General features: G+C 41.4%; 1 protein-coding gene and 1 pseudogene across 1 annotated transcript in view; both read left to right on the top strand.

Moving 5' to 3' along the window:
* The window catches only part of LOC102843134 (solute carrier family 22 member 9-like), a 38368-nt gene extending 23349 nt beyond the window's left edge, over window positions 1-15019 (top strand). Inside the window, exons 7-10 of the mRNA XM_006903112.1 lie at window positions 6411-6631; window positions 11672-11780; window positions 14643-14846; window positions 14995-15019. Coding sequence (XP_006903174.1) covers window positions 6411-6631; window positions 11672-11780; window positions 14643-14846; window positions 14995-15019 — 559 coding nt within the window. The remainder of the gene's footprint in view (window positions 1-6410; window positions 6632-11671; window positions 11781-14642; window positions 14847-14994) is intronic.
* On the top strand, window positions 9551-10525 carry LOC102876203 (annotated as a pseudogene).
* Window positions 15020-15670: the final 651 nt, after the last annotated feature.

A 15670-nucleotide genomic window follows, 5' to 3' on the forward strand; every position in this document is an offset into this window, starting at 1 on the left:
CAAAAGGCACATATTTTGTATCTATCAGTGGCTCCATGGGACAAAGATAGGCAGTCTCCTCCTATGTGAGCTCCAGCTTCTGGAAGCCCACTGGAGGGCCAGCTATAAGTTGGTCAGACTCAACAGCATATAATAACAACAACAGACTATATGAAGAAGAATGTGACATCAGGATTAGAGTAAGGCTCATTAACAACCTGTGCTATGCAGATAACATAACCTGGCTTACAGGAAGTGAAGACTTGAAGCACTTATTGAAGACTTATCAGAGACTTCAGCCTTCAATATGGATTACATCTCACCATCAGGGAAACAAACTCCTCGTTAATGGAATGGGAAATATCATGATGTTGTTTTTGTTATGTGCCATTGAGTCGCTTGCAGTTCATAGCACAAGAGCCCTAAACCCTGCTCTGTCCTGTGCCAACCTCGCTGTCTCTGACACACCTACTCCCCTTACTCCGAACACTGAATCGATGGAGAAAAAGTTGAAGTTGTCAGTGATTTAATTTTCCTTGAATCCACCATCAACACCCATGCTAGCAGTAGTTAAGACATCAAGACGTGTTGTGTTGGGGAAATCTGCTGTCAGCGACCTTCCCAAAGTGTTAAAGAGCAAGGATGTCAGTTTAAAAGGTAAGGTGCATCTGATGCAAGCCATAGTATTTTTAGTTACTTTCTGTGCATTGGAAAGCTGGACAAATGAATAAGAAATATTGAAGAAGAATTGATGCATTTAAACTGTGGTGTGGGAGAAGAGTATTGACTATCCCATGGCCTGCCAAAAGCACCTACAAGCCTATTTGGGGGAGAGTAGCCAGGCTATCTGGAAGCAGGAGCGGCATCCACTTCCAAAATGGCTTGCCTCTGGAAACTCTGTGTACGAACAGTGTTCAGGCTGTTCGTTCATAGGGTCGCTATGAGTCGTCTACAACTCGACGGCATTAAACAACAGCAACAACAACCAGGCTATGCTTTAGAGGCATGAATGGTGAAACTTCGTCTTACGTACTTTCGGCATGTAGTTAGGAGGGGCTAGTCCTTGTAAAAAGACACCTTGCAGGGAAAGGTAGAAGGGTGAGGAAAAGAGAGAAAGACTCAACAAGGTGAATTGATACAGTGGCTGTAACCATGGATGAACATGTTGGAGATTGAGGACAGTGCAAAATGGAGTAAGTTGTGATCTGTTTATAGTTGCACGGACTCCACCTAACAACAACAGATTCTATTCATATTTTCTTATATAGATTCTTAGTCAGGACCCCACTGTTTAGCTTTGTGAGATTTGTGCCAAGTGTCAAGAGGCTGCACTGCAAAGACTCACAGTTTGCAATCCTTCTCTGGTGGAGAAAGATGAAGGATGGACAATCTTCCAGGTGATTAACTGCCTCTGAAAACCCGCTGGAGCATCAGCTGTAGGTCACTACTGACTCAGCAGTGCACAACAAGAAGAAACTTTTTTAAGGAAGTGGGAATTTTCCATCGTAATCCAACTGGCAGCATCATGATGGATGGTGAAGATTGAGATTGTTGACAGCTTCAGTTTGCTTAGTTCTATAAGCAACACTCTTGGTACCAGCAGCCAGGAAATAAAAGACAAATTGCTTTGGGAAAGTCTGCTGTCAGAGACCTCTCCAAAGTACTGAAGAGCAACAATGTCAGTGTGGAGACTAAGGTATCCCTGATACTGGCCATGGTCTTTGCAATCACTTGTTATACATCAGAGAGCTGGACAATGACTAGGGATGGTAGAAGGAGAATTGATGCCTTTGAGCTGTGGTGTCAGAGAAGATTATTGAATATACCATGGACTGCTAGGAGAACAAACAAGTTCTTCCTGGAGAGGGTGAAGCCAGGCTGCTCCTTGGAGGCAAGGATTCTGAAGCTTTGTCTGACATACTACGGACATGTTGCAAGGTGGGATCAGTCCTTGGAGAGGGGCATTATGCTGGGGAGGGTGGAGGGACAGCGCAGGAGAGGAAGACTCTCGATGAGATGGGTTGCTTCAGTCACTGGGGCAATGAGGGTGGGTGTGTCAGAGACAATAAGACTGGCACAGGATAGAGCAGGGCTGTTTTAGGGCTGTTTACATAGGGTTGTTATGAGTCGCAGGTGACTAGACAACACATAAGAACAACAACGTCCTGCTTTTAAAAATAATTTAAACTATGTAGGGTCTTTTGCAATTGTATATGAATTCTAGCATCAGCTTTTCCAGTTCTGCATAAAGATTGCTGGGATTTTGATAAAGATTACCTTGAATTTATAGAACACTTTTTTTTAGAAGTCAAGTATTTTTTAACAAAATTGTGATTTGAGTGAACATGTACAAAGCAAATTAATTTTGTATTCAACCCTTTTTATACACATTTGAATTGATCATTTTGGAGAGTAGGCCGTTTAAAATATAGTAAGTCTTCATTCACTGATCAACAACAGCATAGAAAAATGGTTTGTATATTCATTTATTTAGGTCTTCTTTCATGTCTTTCAGCAAGATCTTGTAGTTTTTAGTTTACAAGTCTTTCACCTCCTTTTAGTTTATTCCTAAGTATTTATTCTTTTTGATACTATTGTCAATGAAATTATGCTATTCCCTATTTATATTGTTTATTAAAAATTTTAGAAATGTCGCTGTTATTGTTAGATGTCATTGTATCATCTCAGATCCTGTGTGTAGCAGAAGAAAACGCTGGCTGGTCCTGCACCATCCTCACAATCTCTGCTGAGTCAGTCCGTCTCATTGAAGGTGTATGTACCTCTTCTGTCGACGCTCTGCTTTACAAAGCATGGTCTATTTTTATTGGACTGACCCCTAGATTTTCATGTTTTGATTTTGAATCCCCTAAACTTGCTGAATTTACCTTTATTATTTATTGTATTTGAAATTAATTTCTTAAACAACATATAGTTTGGTTATAGTTTTAATCTACTTTACTGATCTCTTTTAATTGATATGTTTAGAATATTTCTAGTAATAGAAATTTTTCGTATGTTCCAATTGAAGGTTGCTCTTTTATTTTCCGTTTCCTGCTTGTTACTTTTGTTTTTCTCTCTTGTATCCCTTTTCTTGTTCATTAAGGATCACTTTAACATTTGTCAAGGATTACTTTAACATTTTTGCATTTGGTCTTTAGATGTTGGTTTTAGAAAATTCATATAAATTTTTAAACAATTGTTACTGAAGCTCTGTTTGAGTTTGAATCTGTTTCTTAAATCAGTAGATTATATTTTTCACCAAGTTTTGTAAAATTTTTTAAGTGTTATTAAATTTATTAAAGTTTTTCTACCTTTTGCTATTTTTATTTTCCTTCTGGGATTCTCATTGAATGGAAATTTAGAGAGTGAGGGTGATCTAAAGATCCCTGAGGCTCTGAAAATTCTATTTCTTTGTTTGATTCTCAGAGTAAGAATTTCTATTGATTTGTTTTATTCTATCATTTCTGTTCTGCTACATACCTCTTCAAGTGAGTTTATTTATTTTTTGTCACCCGATTTTTCAGTTCTAAAATATCCATTTGGTTTTTCTTTTTATTTTCAATTTCTCTGCTGAAATTTCTTGTTGTTGGTATTATTTTTAGCAATAACTGTTTATAGAATCCTTTTCTAATAATTACACCTGTATCATTTTAGTGCTAGCTTTTGTTGTGTTTTCTCGATCAAAACCTTTTTGTGATGAGAAATTTTTAACAGTCTCTTGGACATTTTGAGTAATATAAGTCTTGCTACAATTAAAATTATTAAAATTTATTACATACTGAATTCTGGTGGCTTAGTGGCAGGAAGCTTTGCTGCAATCCCCAAAACATGTGGTTCAAAACCACGAGCTGCTTTGCAGGAGAAGGAGGCAATCTCCTTCCACGCAATTAACTGCCTCTGAAAACCCACTGGAGGGTCAGCTATGGGTCGGTTCTGACATGATAGTACCCAGCAACAACGACTCAACACTCTTATGTTCAGAATGCAAGTCTGGCTCACTTGCTTTCAGTTTCTGTTGTGGTTTAGATGCCAATTTAGTTTCCAAAGACTCTGCAGTGTTTCTCGTTTGCACCATGTGCTCTGTCCACAGAATATGACTCCACCCACAGATCTCTGCTGCACAAAGGATGAGGCAGAAGAAGGGCATCCCCCTGCGTGTTAAAATAGTCAACAGCGTCATGATTCAGAGTGTCTCTGGCAATTGTAACCTATGTGGAGAGGAAGGAATGCAGGGCTCCCCACTGACTCAGCTGGGGAGGGCTGTCCCCTCATTACTGCTGGACAGAATGGAAGTCAGAGCTTTTCTCTGTCCTCAGGATGGCTACTGCTTTATTTCTGTAGAGTGAGAATAAAAACTAGGGATGTACCATGGATGGGCTTGCCTGGGAAGGGATGCAGCCTTTTTTATAGGGTAGGGTTAGTAACGAAGGTTCTAATCAGAGGTGCAGAATCAGAGGCTGCTGCTTCCTTTCTGCTGAGTGCTTCACAAGTCAGAATGCAGCTGGAGGTGGTGGTGTTCCTTCCTGAACACATTGCAGGGAGGGAATTGGTGAGTCAGAGAAGGGGCTCTCTAGTCACAGATTGCTGCTACACCTCTTGGATAAGGTGAAGGGTACAGCTTTTGTCGTGATGTTTATCCGGGAAGAGTTGTTGTTGTTGTATACCGTTGGTCCAAACAGACCCATAGCTGACCCTCAGAGGGTTTCCAGAGACAGTAAATTGCACGGGAGGACATTGCCCATCCTTCTCTCGTGGAGCAACTGTGGATTCAAACCGTGCCTTTGGGATTACAGTGCAGCTTCTTATCACCAGGTCACCAGAGCTCTGGAAAGTATTGTTGTTGTGTGCTATTGTGTTGGAACCAATTCATGGTCAACCACCTGATGGGTTTTCAGAGGCAGTAAATCAATTGCAAGACGGGAGATTGTCCATCCTTCTCCCATTGCACAATTGGTGGATTTGAACCTCATGCTTTTGGGGCTGCAGGGCAGCTTCTCACCACCAGGCCATTAGCGCTCCCTCTGGGACGTGTTAGGCGGGGTTAAAAGTTGCCTTCCTGCTGGATCAGGCTCTTTCCTGGTCATTTGACATGAGAGAGCAGGATTTTCTTGAGCCTTTAAAAGCATGTCTATACACATTGGTATGTGTTTGTGGGTACAGGTTTTGTAAGCCTGGATTAAGATATATAGAAAGCAAAAATACCCCCAACAGACCTAACCTCCCCCCAAAAAGCTCAGCATAACCCCAAACCAGCTCCTTCTCTATCCACAAAACCCCTGACCTACTATGGAGTTGAAGAGGATTGACAGAAGTAGAGAGAGAAAAATGACGTCATTCCTTAAGTTCTGAAAACCGTAGTGAGTTTGCTGTCTTTCTTTCTTCACTTTTCAGAGTCTTCTGAGAAAGTATTTCTTCCAAGGTTTTTTGTTTAATTTTTGGAAAGAATACATTGGAATGAATTGAACCTAGTGTGTCTGGACCCAAAACCCAGACTTTATTCTTTAGCAAAGACCATCGTCTGTGAAGGTCAACGTTGCCATGTCTGGCAGGACGTTGTTCTCAATGACTGTATTTGTATTTCTTTCTTTCTTTTTTTTTTAGATTTTAATGAAAGTTTATAAAGAACTTCGATTTCCATTCATTGACTGTTGCACATTTTCCTCCCTGTCCACCCTCCTCCCCAGTTCGTTTTCTTTTTTGGGAAAAAAGTTCTTTCATTGTTATACAGTTCCCCTCCCCAACCACTTTACTATGTAACTCTTATTCTGGACTCTAGTCATGACACTAATACCTAATCATACATTCCTTTTATACAGTTCTCCCCCTTATCTATTTCAATGCCATGCACATTATTTATCGCCTCTTTTCTTAGTTTCTTCCCAACCCCCATGTCAGTCCTGTTTATGACAGTGGCATTATACAGTATTTGTCTTTTTGTGACTGAGATATTTCACTCAGCATAATGTCCTCCAAGGTAACCCATCTTGTATAATATTTCATGAGCTCTTTGTTTTTCAGGGCTGCATAATATTCCATTACATGAACATACCACAGCTTTTCTAGCCATTTGTTTATAGATGGATACTGGGGTTGTTTCCAACTCTTTGCTATTGTGAACAAAGCAGCAATTAAAAAATGGATGTGCATATATCTGCTTGGGTGGCACTTCTGGTTTCTTTGGAGTATTTTCCCAGTAGTGGAAATGCTGGGTCAAATGCAATGTCTATTTGCAGCTTTTTGAGAAAGCGTCGTACTGCCTTCCATAATGGTTGCACCGTTTTATACTCCTACCAACAGTGAATAAGGGTTCCAGTTTCTCCACAACCTCGCCAGAATTTGTTGTTTGTGGCTCTGTTAAATTTTGCTATTCTTTCTGGGATGAGATGATATCTCATAGTTGTCTTGTGTATTTGTATTTCTTTACTCCACAGATTTGTGACTAGTTTGTCCTATTATGGCATTGCCCTCAACCTGCAGCACTTGGGGAACAATATTGCCTTGTACCAGGTTGTCTTTGGAGCTGTTACCCTCCCAGCCAGATGCATTGCCTTTTGGGCACTGAATCATATAGGGCGTCGGATAAGCCAGCTAATGTTCATGTTCCTGAGTGGACTTATGATTCTGCTCTTGATCATCACATTTGTGACCCAAGGTGAGAGAAGACTGGACCTTAAGGAAGGAGAATGACCTCTTTCCATTCCTCAAGGTTAACATGGTTTGTACTTTCTTGCATGTTGGGAAAAAGGAAGTGCCTTTTGGGGACTATGTTGTCGTTGTATACTGTTATGTCAGAACTGACCCATCGCTGACCCTCTAGTGGGCTTTCAGAGGCAGTTACTCTAACGGGAGGAGACTGCCTATCCTTCTCCTGCAGAGCAGCTGGTGGATAAGAACTGTGGGCCTTTGGGATTGCAGCATAGCTTCTTACCACTAGGCCACCAGAGCTCTCTTGTGGGGACTGTAAAATCCCTGACTGAATCCAAGATGAGGGCTTTGGGCTTTTATGTTTGCTATTTATTTTGCTAGTTGTTGATAGGTACAAGAATCAAAGGTCATTTCTTTTTTTTTAATTATTTTTTAAAAAGCAATCAAAGGTCAACAAGGGAATACTCAGAAAGGTAGTTCTCTCAATCACATTGGACAGGGCATCCTTATTCATTGTCCAGCTTTCAGACCATGACCTGAATCAGGTACACCTTAGTCTTGAAACTGACATTCTTGTGCATTAGCACTTTGGAGAAGACTCTGACTGCAGACTTGCTTAATGCAACATGTGTTTTAATTTCCTGGCTGTTGATACCAAGGTAATTGGATTGTGGATCCAAGTAAGATTAAATAGTTGAAAATTCCTATCTTTTCAGTATCTATCATGATGCTGCCTATTGGCTCAATCGTGAGGATTTTTGTTTCCTTGGTATTGAGATATAATCCATACTGAAGGTTGTAGTCCTTGATATTTTGAAACAAGTGCATCAAGTCCTCCTCGCTTTCAGTAAGCAAGGTTGTGTCATTTGCACAATGCATGTTGCTGAATATTCCTCCAATCCTGATGCCACAGTGTTCTTCATAAAGTCCAGCTTCTCAAATGATTTATTCGGTATAGAGATGAAACAAGTATGGAGAGAGGATACAATCCTAATACACATCTTGTTTGATTTTTAAGTAATGTGGTGTTGCCCTGCTCTGTTCAGAAAACAACTTGTTCATCTAGGTGTAAGTATTGCATGGGCACAAGGAGGTGTTTTTGGAATCACATTCTTCTCAATGTTATCCACAGTCTGTTGTGATCCACATGGTGAAATGCCTTTGCCTAGTCAATAAAGCACAAGTAGACGTTTTTCTGGCTCTCCTTGCTTCCAGCCAAGATCTATCTGCACCAACAATGACATCCTTGGTGCCAGAGCCTCTGCTAAATCCAGCCTGAATTTCTGACACTACTCTGTTCATGTCATAGTCTAGCCATTTTTGAATAATCTTTAGCAAGATTTTACTTGCATGTGTATGAGAGATATTGTTTGATAGTTTCCACATTCTGTCAGGTTACCTATTTTGGCAAAGAGCACAAATATAGATTTCCTCCAGTCTTTTGGCCAGGTAATTGTCCTCCAAATTTTCTGGCATAGCCTGGTGAACACATTCAGGCCTGCGACTGTGTGTGGAAACACATTCAGTTGATACCTCATCACTTCCTGAGGCATTATTTTTCACCAGTGCCTTCAATGCAGCTCGAACGTATTCCTTCGTCATCATTGATCATTTGCTACTTCCCAAAATGGTTTCTTGTCAAGCAATTCTTTTTGGTATAGTGACTGTATATTCTTTCCATCTTCTTTTGATGCTTCTTAGACCTTGCAGGCTTTTGCCTATGACATCCTTCAGTAATGCAACTGGAGGGTTAGATTTGTTTTTCAGTTCTTTCAGCTTGAGGAATGCTAAGTAAATATTTCCTTTTTGTTTTCTAACTCCAACTCTTTGCATGTATTGTCATAATACATTGTCTGCTCAAGCTGCCCTTTGAAATCTTTTCTTCATCTCTCTCACCTCAGCAATCCTCCCTTTAGTAGTTTTGTCCTCTTGACACTCCAGGGCAATTTTCAGAGTCTCTTGTGACATCCATTTTGGTCTTTTCTCTTGCCCTTGCCTTTGTTAGAACTTCTGCGTTTCTTTGGATGATATCTTTGATGCCATTCCACAGCTCATCTGGTCTTTGATCATTAGTGTTCAACGCCTCAAACCTACTCTGGAGCTGATTTTAAATTTCAGGTGGGATAGACTCAAACTCATACTTTGGTTTTTGTGGACTTGTTTTCAGCTTCGTCAGCCTCAATTTGAATTTGCACACGAGCAATTGGTAGTCTGTTCCACAATCAGCATCGGACCTGGTTTTGACTGCTGATACTGAGTTCTCCAGATTCTTCCCACACTGTAGTCAATCTGATTCCTGTGCAGTCCGTCAGATGAGGCCTATGTGTATAGTCATTGCTTGTGTTTTGAAAAAAATGGTATTTGTAAGAAATAAGTAATTGTACAGAATCCAGTCATTCTAGCTGTGGCCTCATTTCTGTCTCCAAGCTTGTGATTTCCAACTATCAGTCCTTCTTCCTTGTTTCCAGCTTTTGCTTTCCGGTTGCTAATTATTGTTAATGAATCTTGACTTCATGTTCTATCATTTTCATACTGAAGAGATTGGTAGAAATGCTCCAAGTCTTTGACTTTGGTTGTAGAAACCATTAATTACCTCATCTTTGGCTTAGTTGTTGGTATGTGTGTTTGAATAATAGTTGTATCAACAGTTCTTTCATATGTGTGAATTGAATAGTGTCCTATCACTTTATATAAGTGCATCTACTTAAGAATATGATATTAAGGTACCGTGAAGGCAAACTGACTTATAAAAGTCTTTCTGAGTGCAATAAACCTCCCTGATTGGATGCCCAAAAGTTTACATGAGGACATCATATACAAAAGGAGTCAATGGGACAGATCCTGTGCCAGAGGAGGCCTGTGCAGCTCACACTGGCTTCCTGGCATTTTTGTTGCTACCTTTTGGAGCGCCGTCTCTCTCCTGTGCATGACGGCAACTGTCAAGGAAAAACTGATTGTACGAGTTGCAGAAGAGGAGGCCGCAATTCCAAACAGAGCAGTGTAGTAGGTGTTAGACAAGTTGGGATGGCATTGTTACTGTCAGCGTTCTGAGAAAGTCGCCGGCTGATGACTGTGCCCTTGGGGAGAAATGATGGATCTATGACTTGGGAGCTTATTCCTGCAGTCAACGAAAATCGTAGCAGATAAAAATTATTCTCTGGCAACCAGTCCTAAGACTGTGGGGGTAACTGCTGGAGTCCGTCAACAAGAGGGAGGGAGTTGACTCAATCTGGTGCAGAGGAATGTTAGTCTCTTCAAATTCATTTTTCCTCAGATTAGCACTTACAGTCTCGCCTGCATTATAATTGTGGTTTCCAACCCAGCGGGTAGTGTTACATACTCACATACCTTACACACCTGGAAACTAAGTGGGTTTCCCAAGCACTGTGTGATTGGGAATGGGTGAAACCTACATTCTGCTTGAATCGCTGTTTTATGGCTGAAAAACTTGGCATTCGTCCCAGCAGCTGCCATGGATGGATTTTGGAAGAGCGTGGTGACTCAAGTGTGGCAACGTGGAGTGATCTGGATGTGGCAGGAGTTTCTCTCTAGGAACTGAATCCAGAGATGGAGGTGGACAATGGCAATGGGATCTGGAAGGAAGTGCATACAATGGTGATTGGAAATGCTTATGAAGTCAATAAACTCGAAAGATACACCAGCTGGGCTATTTGACTAAATGTGGCCGAGCTGATGTTGAAAAATCTATCCAGGATTCACCCAGCTTCAGTGTAGGGGATATATATGGCCTCGAGAAGGAAATCTTCCTGACTCTTACGTTCTGAATTCTCCAGGGTTAACCAGCGTCATCAGCCAGAAACTGAAGAATGCTGAGAAGGCTCAACTCACAAAGAGTGTGGACGCTCTGTGGGGCATCCCAAAGGACCTCAAAGACCTGTGACATTTAAATCCTAAGCTATAGAAGTTTAAAACCTACCATGTGATTAACATGAGATTTTAGTTATGGTCCATGCACGTGACTCACACTTTGCTTTCCTCTTCTTAAATATGTGAATTTGGGATCACAAGATGAAACTCATCCATGGCTTAATGTTTGCAATATGGGCCTTTAGAAAAAGAAAATGAATGTTGTAGTGTGTGTGTGTGTGTGGGGGGGAAGGAGTCAATAGTAGAGCAGTTAAAAAAAAAAACCCTTTCCTTTGAATAGGTCATGAGACAGTTTTATAGATTAACGCAGAATGTATTTCTTTACCGGAAAGACACACTATGATATATTTTTGAACATTGTTTAGAAAATCACATCTTTAAATAACCCATTCAGTGGTCTCCACATTTGACATTTCTCAAAACATAGTGCTTAATTGCTTTTTTTCATAGTGCTTAGTTTTGATTATTTACTCTTGAATTCTTTTTCTTGCTTCTCTTGATCTTTTTCTTGTCCTCCAAAGAGTTATTTCCTGATATTAACTAATGCATAACCTTCCCTAACTATAGAGTGCCTTTGCCCTAAAATTGTAAAGTCCCCAAAGACAGGACAGAGTTATTTCCTGGGCAGTTGTCACTCACGTGATATTTTCACATGCTGAGCCAGTATGTTTGGAAGCAGGAGTAGCATCCACTTCCTTAAATAGCTTGTCTCTGGAAACCCTCTGAACCTGGAGAAAGGATGAAAATCATGCACGCAGGTGTCGAGGACTTTCGTTCATAGGATCGCTATGAGTCACCTATGACTCAACGGCACTTAACAACAACAACAAACCAGTGTATAGAAGAAACATGGCAGCGTGAACTAGAACCAATTTCTGCCATATTCTTCTTCACTGGATAGATCTTCATGGATAATGGGTAGATAGATGGTCGGGGAGAGTTGGTGCAAGGAATTTAGATGTATTTATCCCTGATTATGCTCGAGTGTGGTTGACAAATTGTGGTTTTTCAGCTCATCAACAATCCCTTATTCTCCGCTGTTGTGGATTTGTCTACAATATTTTTCATTCTTGGGACAGCTCATCGATCTAGTACTTCCCCCTTAATCTGAATTTTTCTACTTAGTTTTTCTGTTTCTCTCTGCTTGTTCTTTCTTCAGAAATGAAGACGCTGCGAGTGATCTTGGCAGCTTTAGGAATCTTTACAGTTTCAGCTTCTTCCATGACGATTGTTGTTCTCCGCTCTGAACTCATGCCCACTGTGCTCAGGTAAAAGACATTATGGGAACTGAGAGAACCAAAGAAGTTATTTGTCTGCCAAGAGATGTCTAACACTAGAGGATAATATATTATACTAGAAAAAAAGAAATAAAAATAAACGACACTAATGCTACTGCATGTTGTTAGGCAATCCCCTCAAAAAGGAAGGACGTCACCATTGCATGAAGCAGAGGGTCCGTGAGAAAGAGAAGGACCTTCAACGAGAGGAGTTGAAGGACCCTCAATGATGGGTTGACACAGTGGCTGCAATGATGGGCTCAAATATAGCACCAATTGGTGCATTATTTTGTTCTGTTGTAATATAGGGTTGCTATGATTCTGAATCAACTCAATGACACCTAACAACAGCTGTCGGGAGCCTTTGTAGTGCAACCTTTACAAGCATGGCTGCTAAGCATAAGTTTGGCAGTTCAAACCCACCTAGCCATTCCATGGGAGAAAGGTCTGACAATCTGCTTCCCTAAACATCACAGTCAAGAAGACCTATGTTTTAATTATGAGTTCAGGAGCTCCAGTGGTTAAGTGGTGAGGAATTGTACTGCCAATCCAAAGATACACAGTTTGGATCCACCAACTGTAGTTTTATGGCCTCTGAAAACCCACTGGAGGGTCAACTGTGGGTTGGCTCTAACTCAGTTGTAAACAACATTGGCAATGAATTGGAAATGACTTGATGGCACCAAAAACCCCCAACAACAACAACAAAAACACACAAAATTCTACTATTAATACAGCAGGCAACAACCAAATGTTCATTAAAAACTCTCTATGCTGGGCACGCTGTTTATCCTTTTATTGTCTTATCACATAATGGGCAGGATAACTCTGTAAGTCAGGTGCTGAAACGGAACGCCACCCACTGCACGGATTCTGGATCACAGTGGCCCTGTGGGGACAGGCTACAACCTCCCTGTGCGGCTTCTGAGGACGTGAATCTTTATGGAAGCAGTTTGCCTTATTTTGCTCCCACAGAGTGCCTGGTGGGTTAGAATCAATGATCTTTTGGTTAACACGTTGCCGCACACTTTTAAATTGACGACCGTGCTTAGAAACAGATCCCCCCCCCCCCCATGTATTACCGTCATTTGTGGCAACGTGTTAACAGCCAAATACCTTAGCCATAGGGCCATTGTTGTTGTGTACCATTGATTTGGAACTGGCCCATAGCTGATCTTTCAGTGGGTTTTCAGAGGCAGTAAATTGTATAGGAGGAGATTGCCCATCTTTCTCCTGCAGAGCAACTGGTAGATTTGAACCGCTGTTGTTGTTATGTGCCATTGAATCCCCCATGACTCATCATGACCCTGTGTACAATAATTCTGAAGCCTGCCCTGTCCTGGGCCAGTCTCACTGACTCTAGCACACCGAACACCATTGCTGTAGCTACTGTGTCAATCCATCTCATTCTGGGCCTTCCTCTCCCATGCTGTCCCTCTGCCCTACCAAGCATGATGCCCTTCTCCAAGGACTGGTCCCTCCTGGTCCCATGCCTGAAGTATGTGAGACAGAGCTTTAAAATTGTAGCCTCCCAGGAGAAACTTGGTTTCAGCCTCTCTAAGACAAACCTAATTGTTCTTCTGGTGATCCATGGTGTATTCAATATTCTTCTCCACCATCACAACTCAAAGGCATCAATTCTTCTATCATCCTTAGTTATTGTCCAACTCACTGATGCCATAGAAAGTAATTGTGAAGACCAGGTCCTGGATCAGGTGCACCGTAGTTTCTAGACTGACAATGTTGCTCTTCAGCACTAGGGCTCCTCAGTTAGAGATTAAAGGTTGCATTAATTTAAAGGTGAAATTCTAAAGCTCAGCACAATTAAAACCACTGATGTTGAGTCAGTTGTAGAAATCACAGGGATCCGATAGGGCAGAATAGCACTGCTCTACAGGGTTTCTGAGGCTGTGAATCTTTATGGTAGTGAACTGGAGTGGGTGGTAGGTTCAAACCACCAATTTTGACATCAGCAGCCAATTGTTTTAACCTCTGTGTCAGCAGGACTCCTTCATGCCAGTGAAGGACTCTACAAATGGTAAGCACCTTGGAAATGCCTGAAGAAAAATCTCAAAACCAAGTATTTGTCCTCAGTTTTTTTTTGTTTCTAAGAACTATGCTCAGCCAAACATTTTACATCCAACTTTTAACTTAAACAAGAGAGCCTACCTTCCAGAATCCAACTGCTCTACACATGAGCTTCCAAACTGGAGACTTAGAGCATAACGAACTTTTAAATATGAAGGCCCGCCCACCAGGTCCTGATTGACTGAAACAAGAGGCTTCCAGCCCACAGTTGATTGTTAGCTAAGATCAGTAAATCCAATCAGCTCACACACGATTGTGAATGGAATGAAAACAAAACAACAAAAAAACCATCCTAATTGGTTACAACTGACTTTCAAGTAAATCAGGACCCGGTGGGCAGGCTTTTGTATTTAAAAATAAAAGTCAGCTGGGCCCTCAGGTGTTAATTATGTTTAGGAAGAACTGCTTGGGGTTGTTGTGATGCTAAACACTGTGCCACAGGTGCCTCAGATAATGTAATGGTTACGCAGAGTGGACAGTGTTTGGTGGAGCTCCCAGATTAAAACAGGCTTGGAAGCAGGATTGGCATCCACTTTCTAAACAACATGCCTTTGGAAACTAGGAGCTTAGAGAAATGATGATGATTATAGAACAGGGTTCAGATCTTTTGTCCGTAGAGTGACTATGAGTCATGCTCCACTTAACAACAAGACAGCGTTTAACAAGAACTATGCTGTTATCGCTCATTGACGGGTTAGAATGCTACAAACAAAACGGACCCTTTGCGTAGTTCACATTTTTGTTGTTGTTTTTTTTTACCTGCAGAGGTACAGCTGTAGGTGTCATCTTAGTGGCCGGTAGGATTGGGGGAAGCATTGCTCCTCTCATGATGCTGCTTACAGTTTATATGCCCCACCTGCCCTGGATCGTCTATGGCGTCTTCCCCATGCTTGTTAGCTTTTCTGTTTTCTTCTTTCCTGAGACAAGACATACTCCTCTGCCTGACACCATCCAGGATGTGGAAAATAGGTGAGCAAGCATTCCAGTGGGTCTTCGGCGCTGATGTGTCTTCAGGTCTGTGGTGAGAACATTCAAGATCCAAGAATCCCAGTCTATTGGGGTCCTTTTCCCAACTGTTAGGCTCAGACCGAAACGATTTCATTGTTTATGTCTGCAGACGAAATGCTGTCCTCCTCTACTAAAGGGACTGTGGGCTCCATACATCACCTCTGTCCAACCTTCAGGGACTGAAGAGAGAACCGAAAAGTTTTCCTGATGGGAAAACTCTGAAACTAGGAGTAGACTTGTTGAAGGAAAGAGGAAAAGAGTAGCTGTTATTGTTGTTGTTGTGTACTGTAGAGTCGGAACTGACCCGTCTCTGACCCTCCAGTGGGTTTTCAGAGGCAAGTAATCATAAAGGAGGAGATTGCCCATTTTTTACCTGTGGAGCAGCTGGTGGCCTCGAACCATGTGCCTTTGGGATTGCAGCACAGCTTCTTGCTACTAGGCCACCAGAGCTCCCTAGAGAAAAGGAGTAGAGAAGGAAAGAATGTGTATAATAGGAAAAGATTAATAAAATTGTCAACTTTTTTCTTGTGTCTTCAAAGAGTCTTATTAACCAGTGGCCAAGAGAGCTTTAAGCAAGAGGAATGTCTTTTAAAGATGTTTACCACAACTTTTCCTGAAGAGGCTAGTCTTTCCCTTCCCCAAGATCACTTAAACGCTTCTGGGTCATGGACCACAACAAAGGTGGCTGGCAGAGGAATCAGTTAGAACCCATTCATCCTGCATTGAAGCAGATGAGGGAGAGAATAATTTAAAAGCGATATATGATAGGGTATTATAGTTATCAC

Source organism: Elephantulus edwardii, unplaced genomic scaffold, assembly GCF_000299155.1.
Source record: "Elephantulus edwardii isolate Elephantulus edwardi_28Jun2011 unplaced genomic scaffold, EleEdw1.0 scaffold00510, whole genome shotgun sequence".
Lineage (NCBI taxonomy): Eukaryota > Metazoa > Chordata > Mammalia > Macroscelidea > Macroscelididae > Elephantulus > Elephantulus edwardii.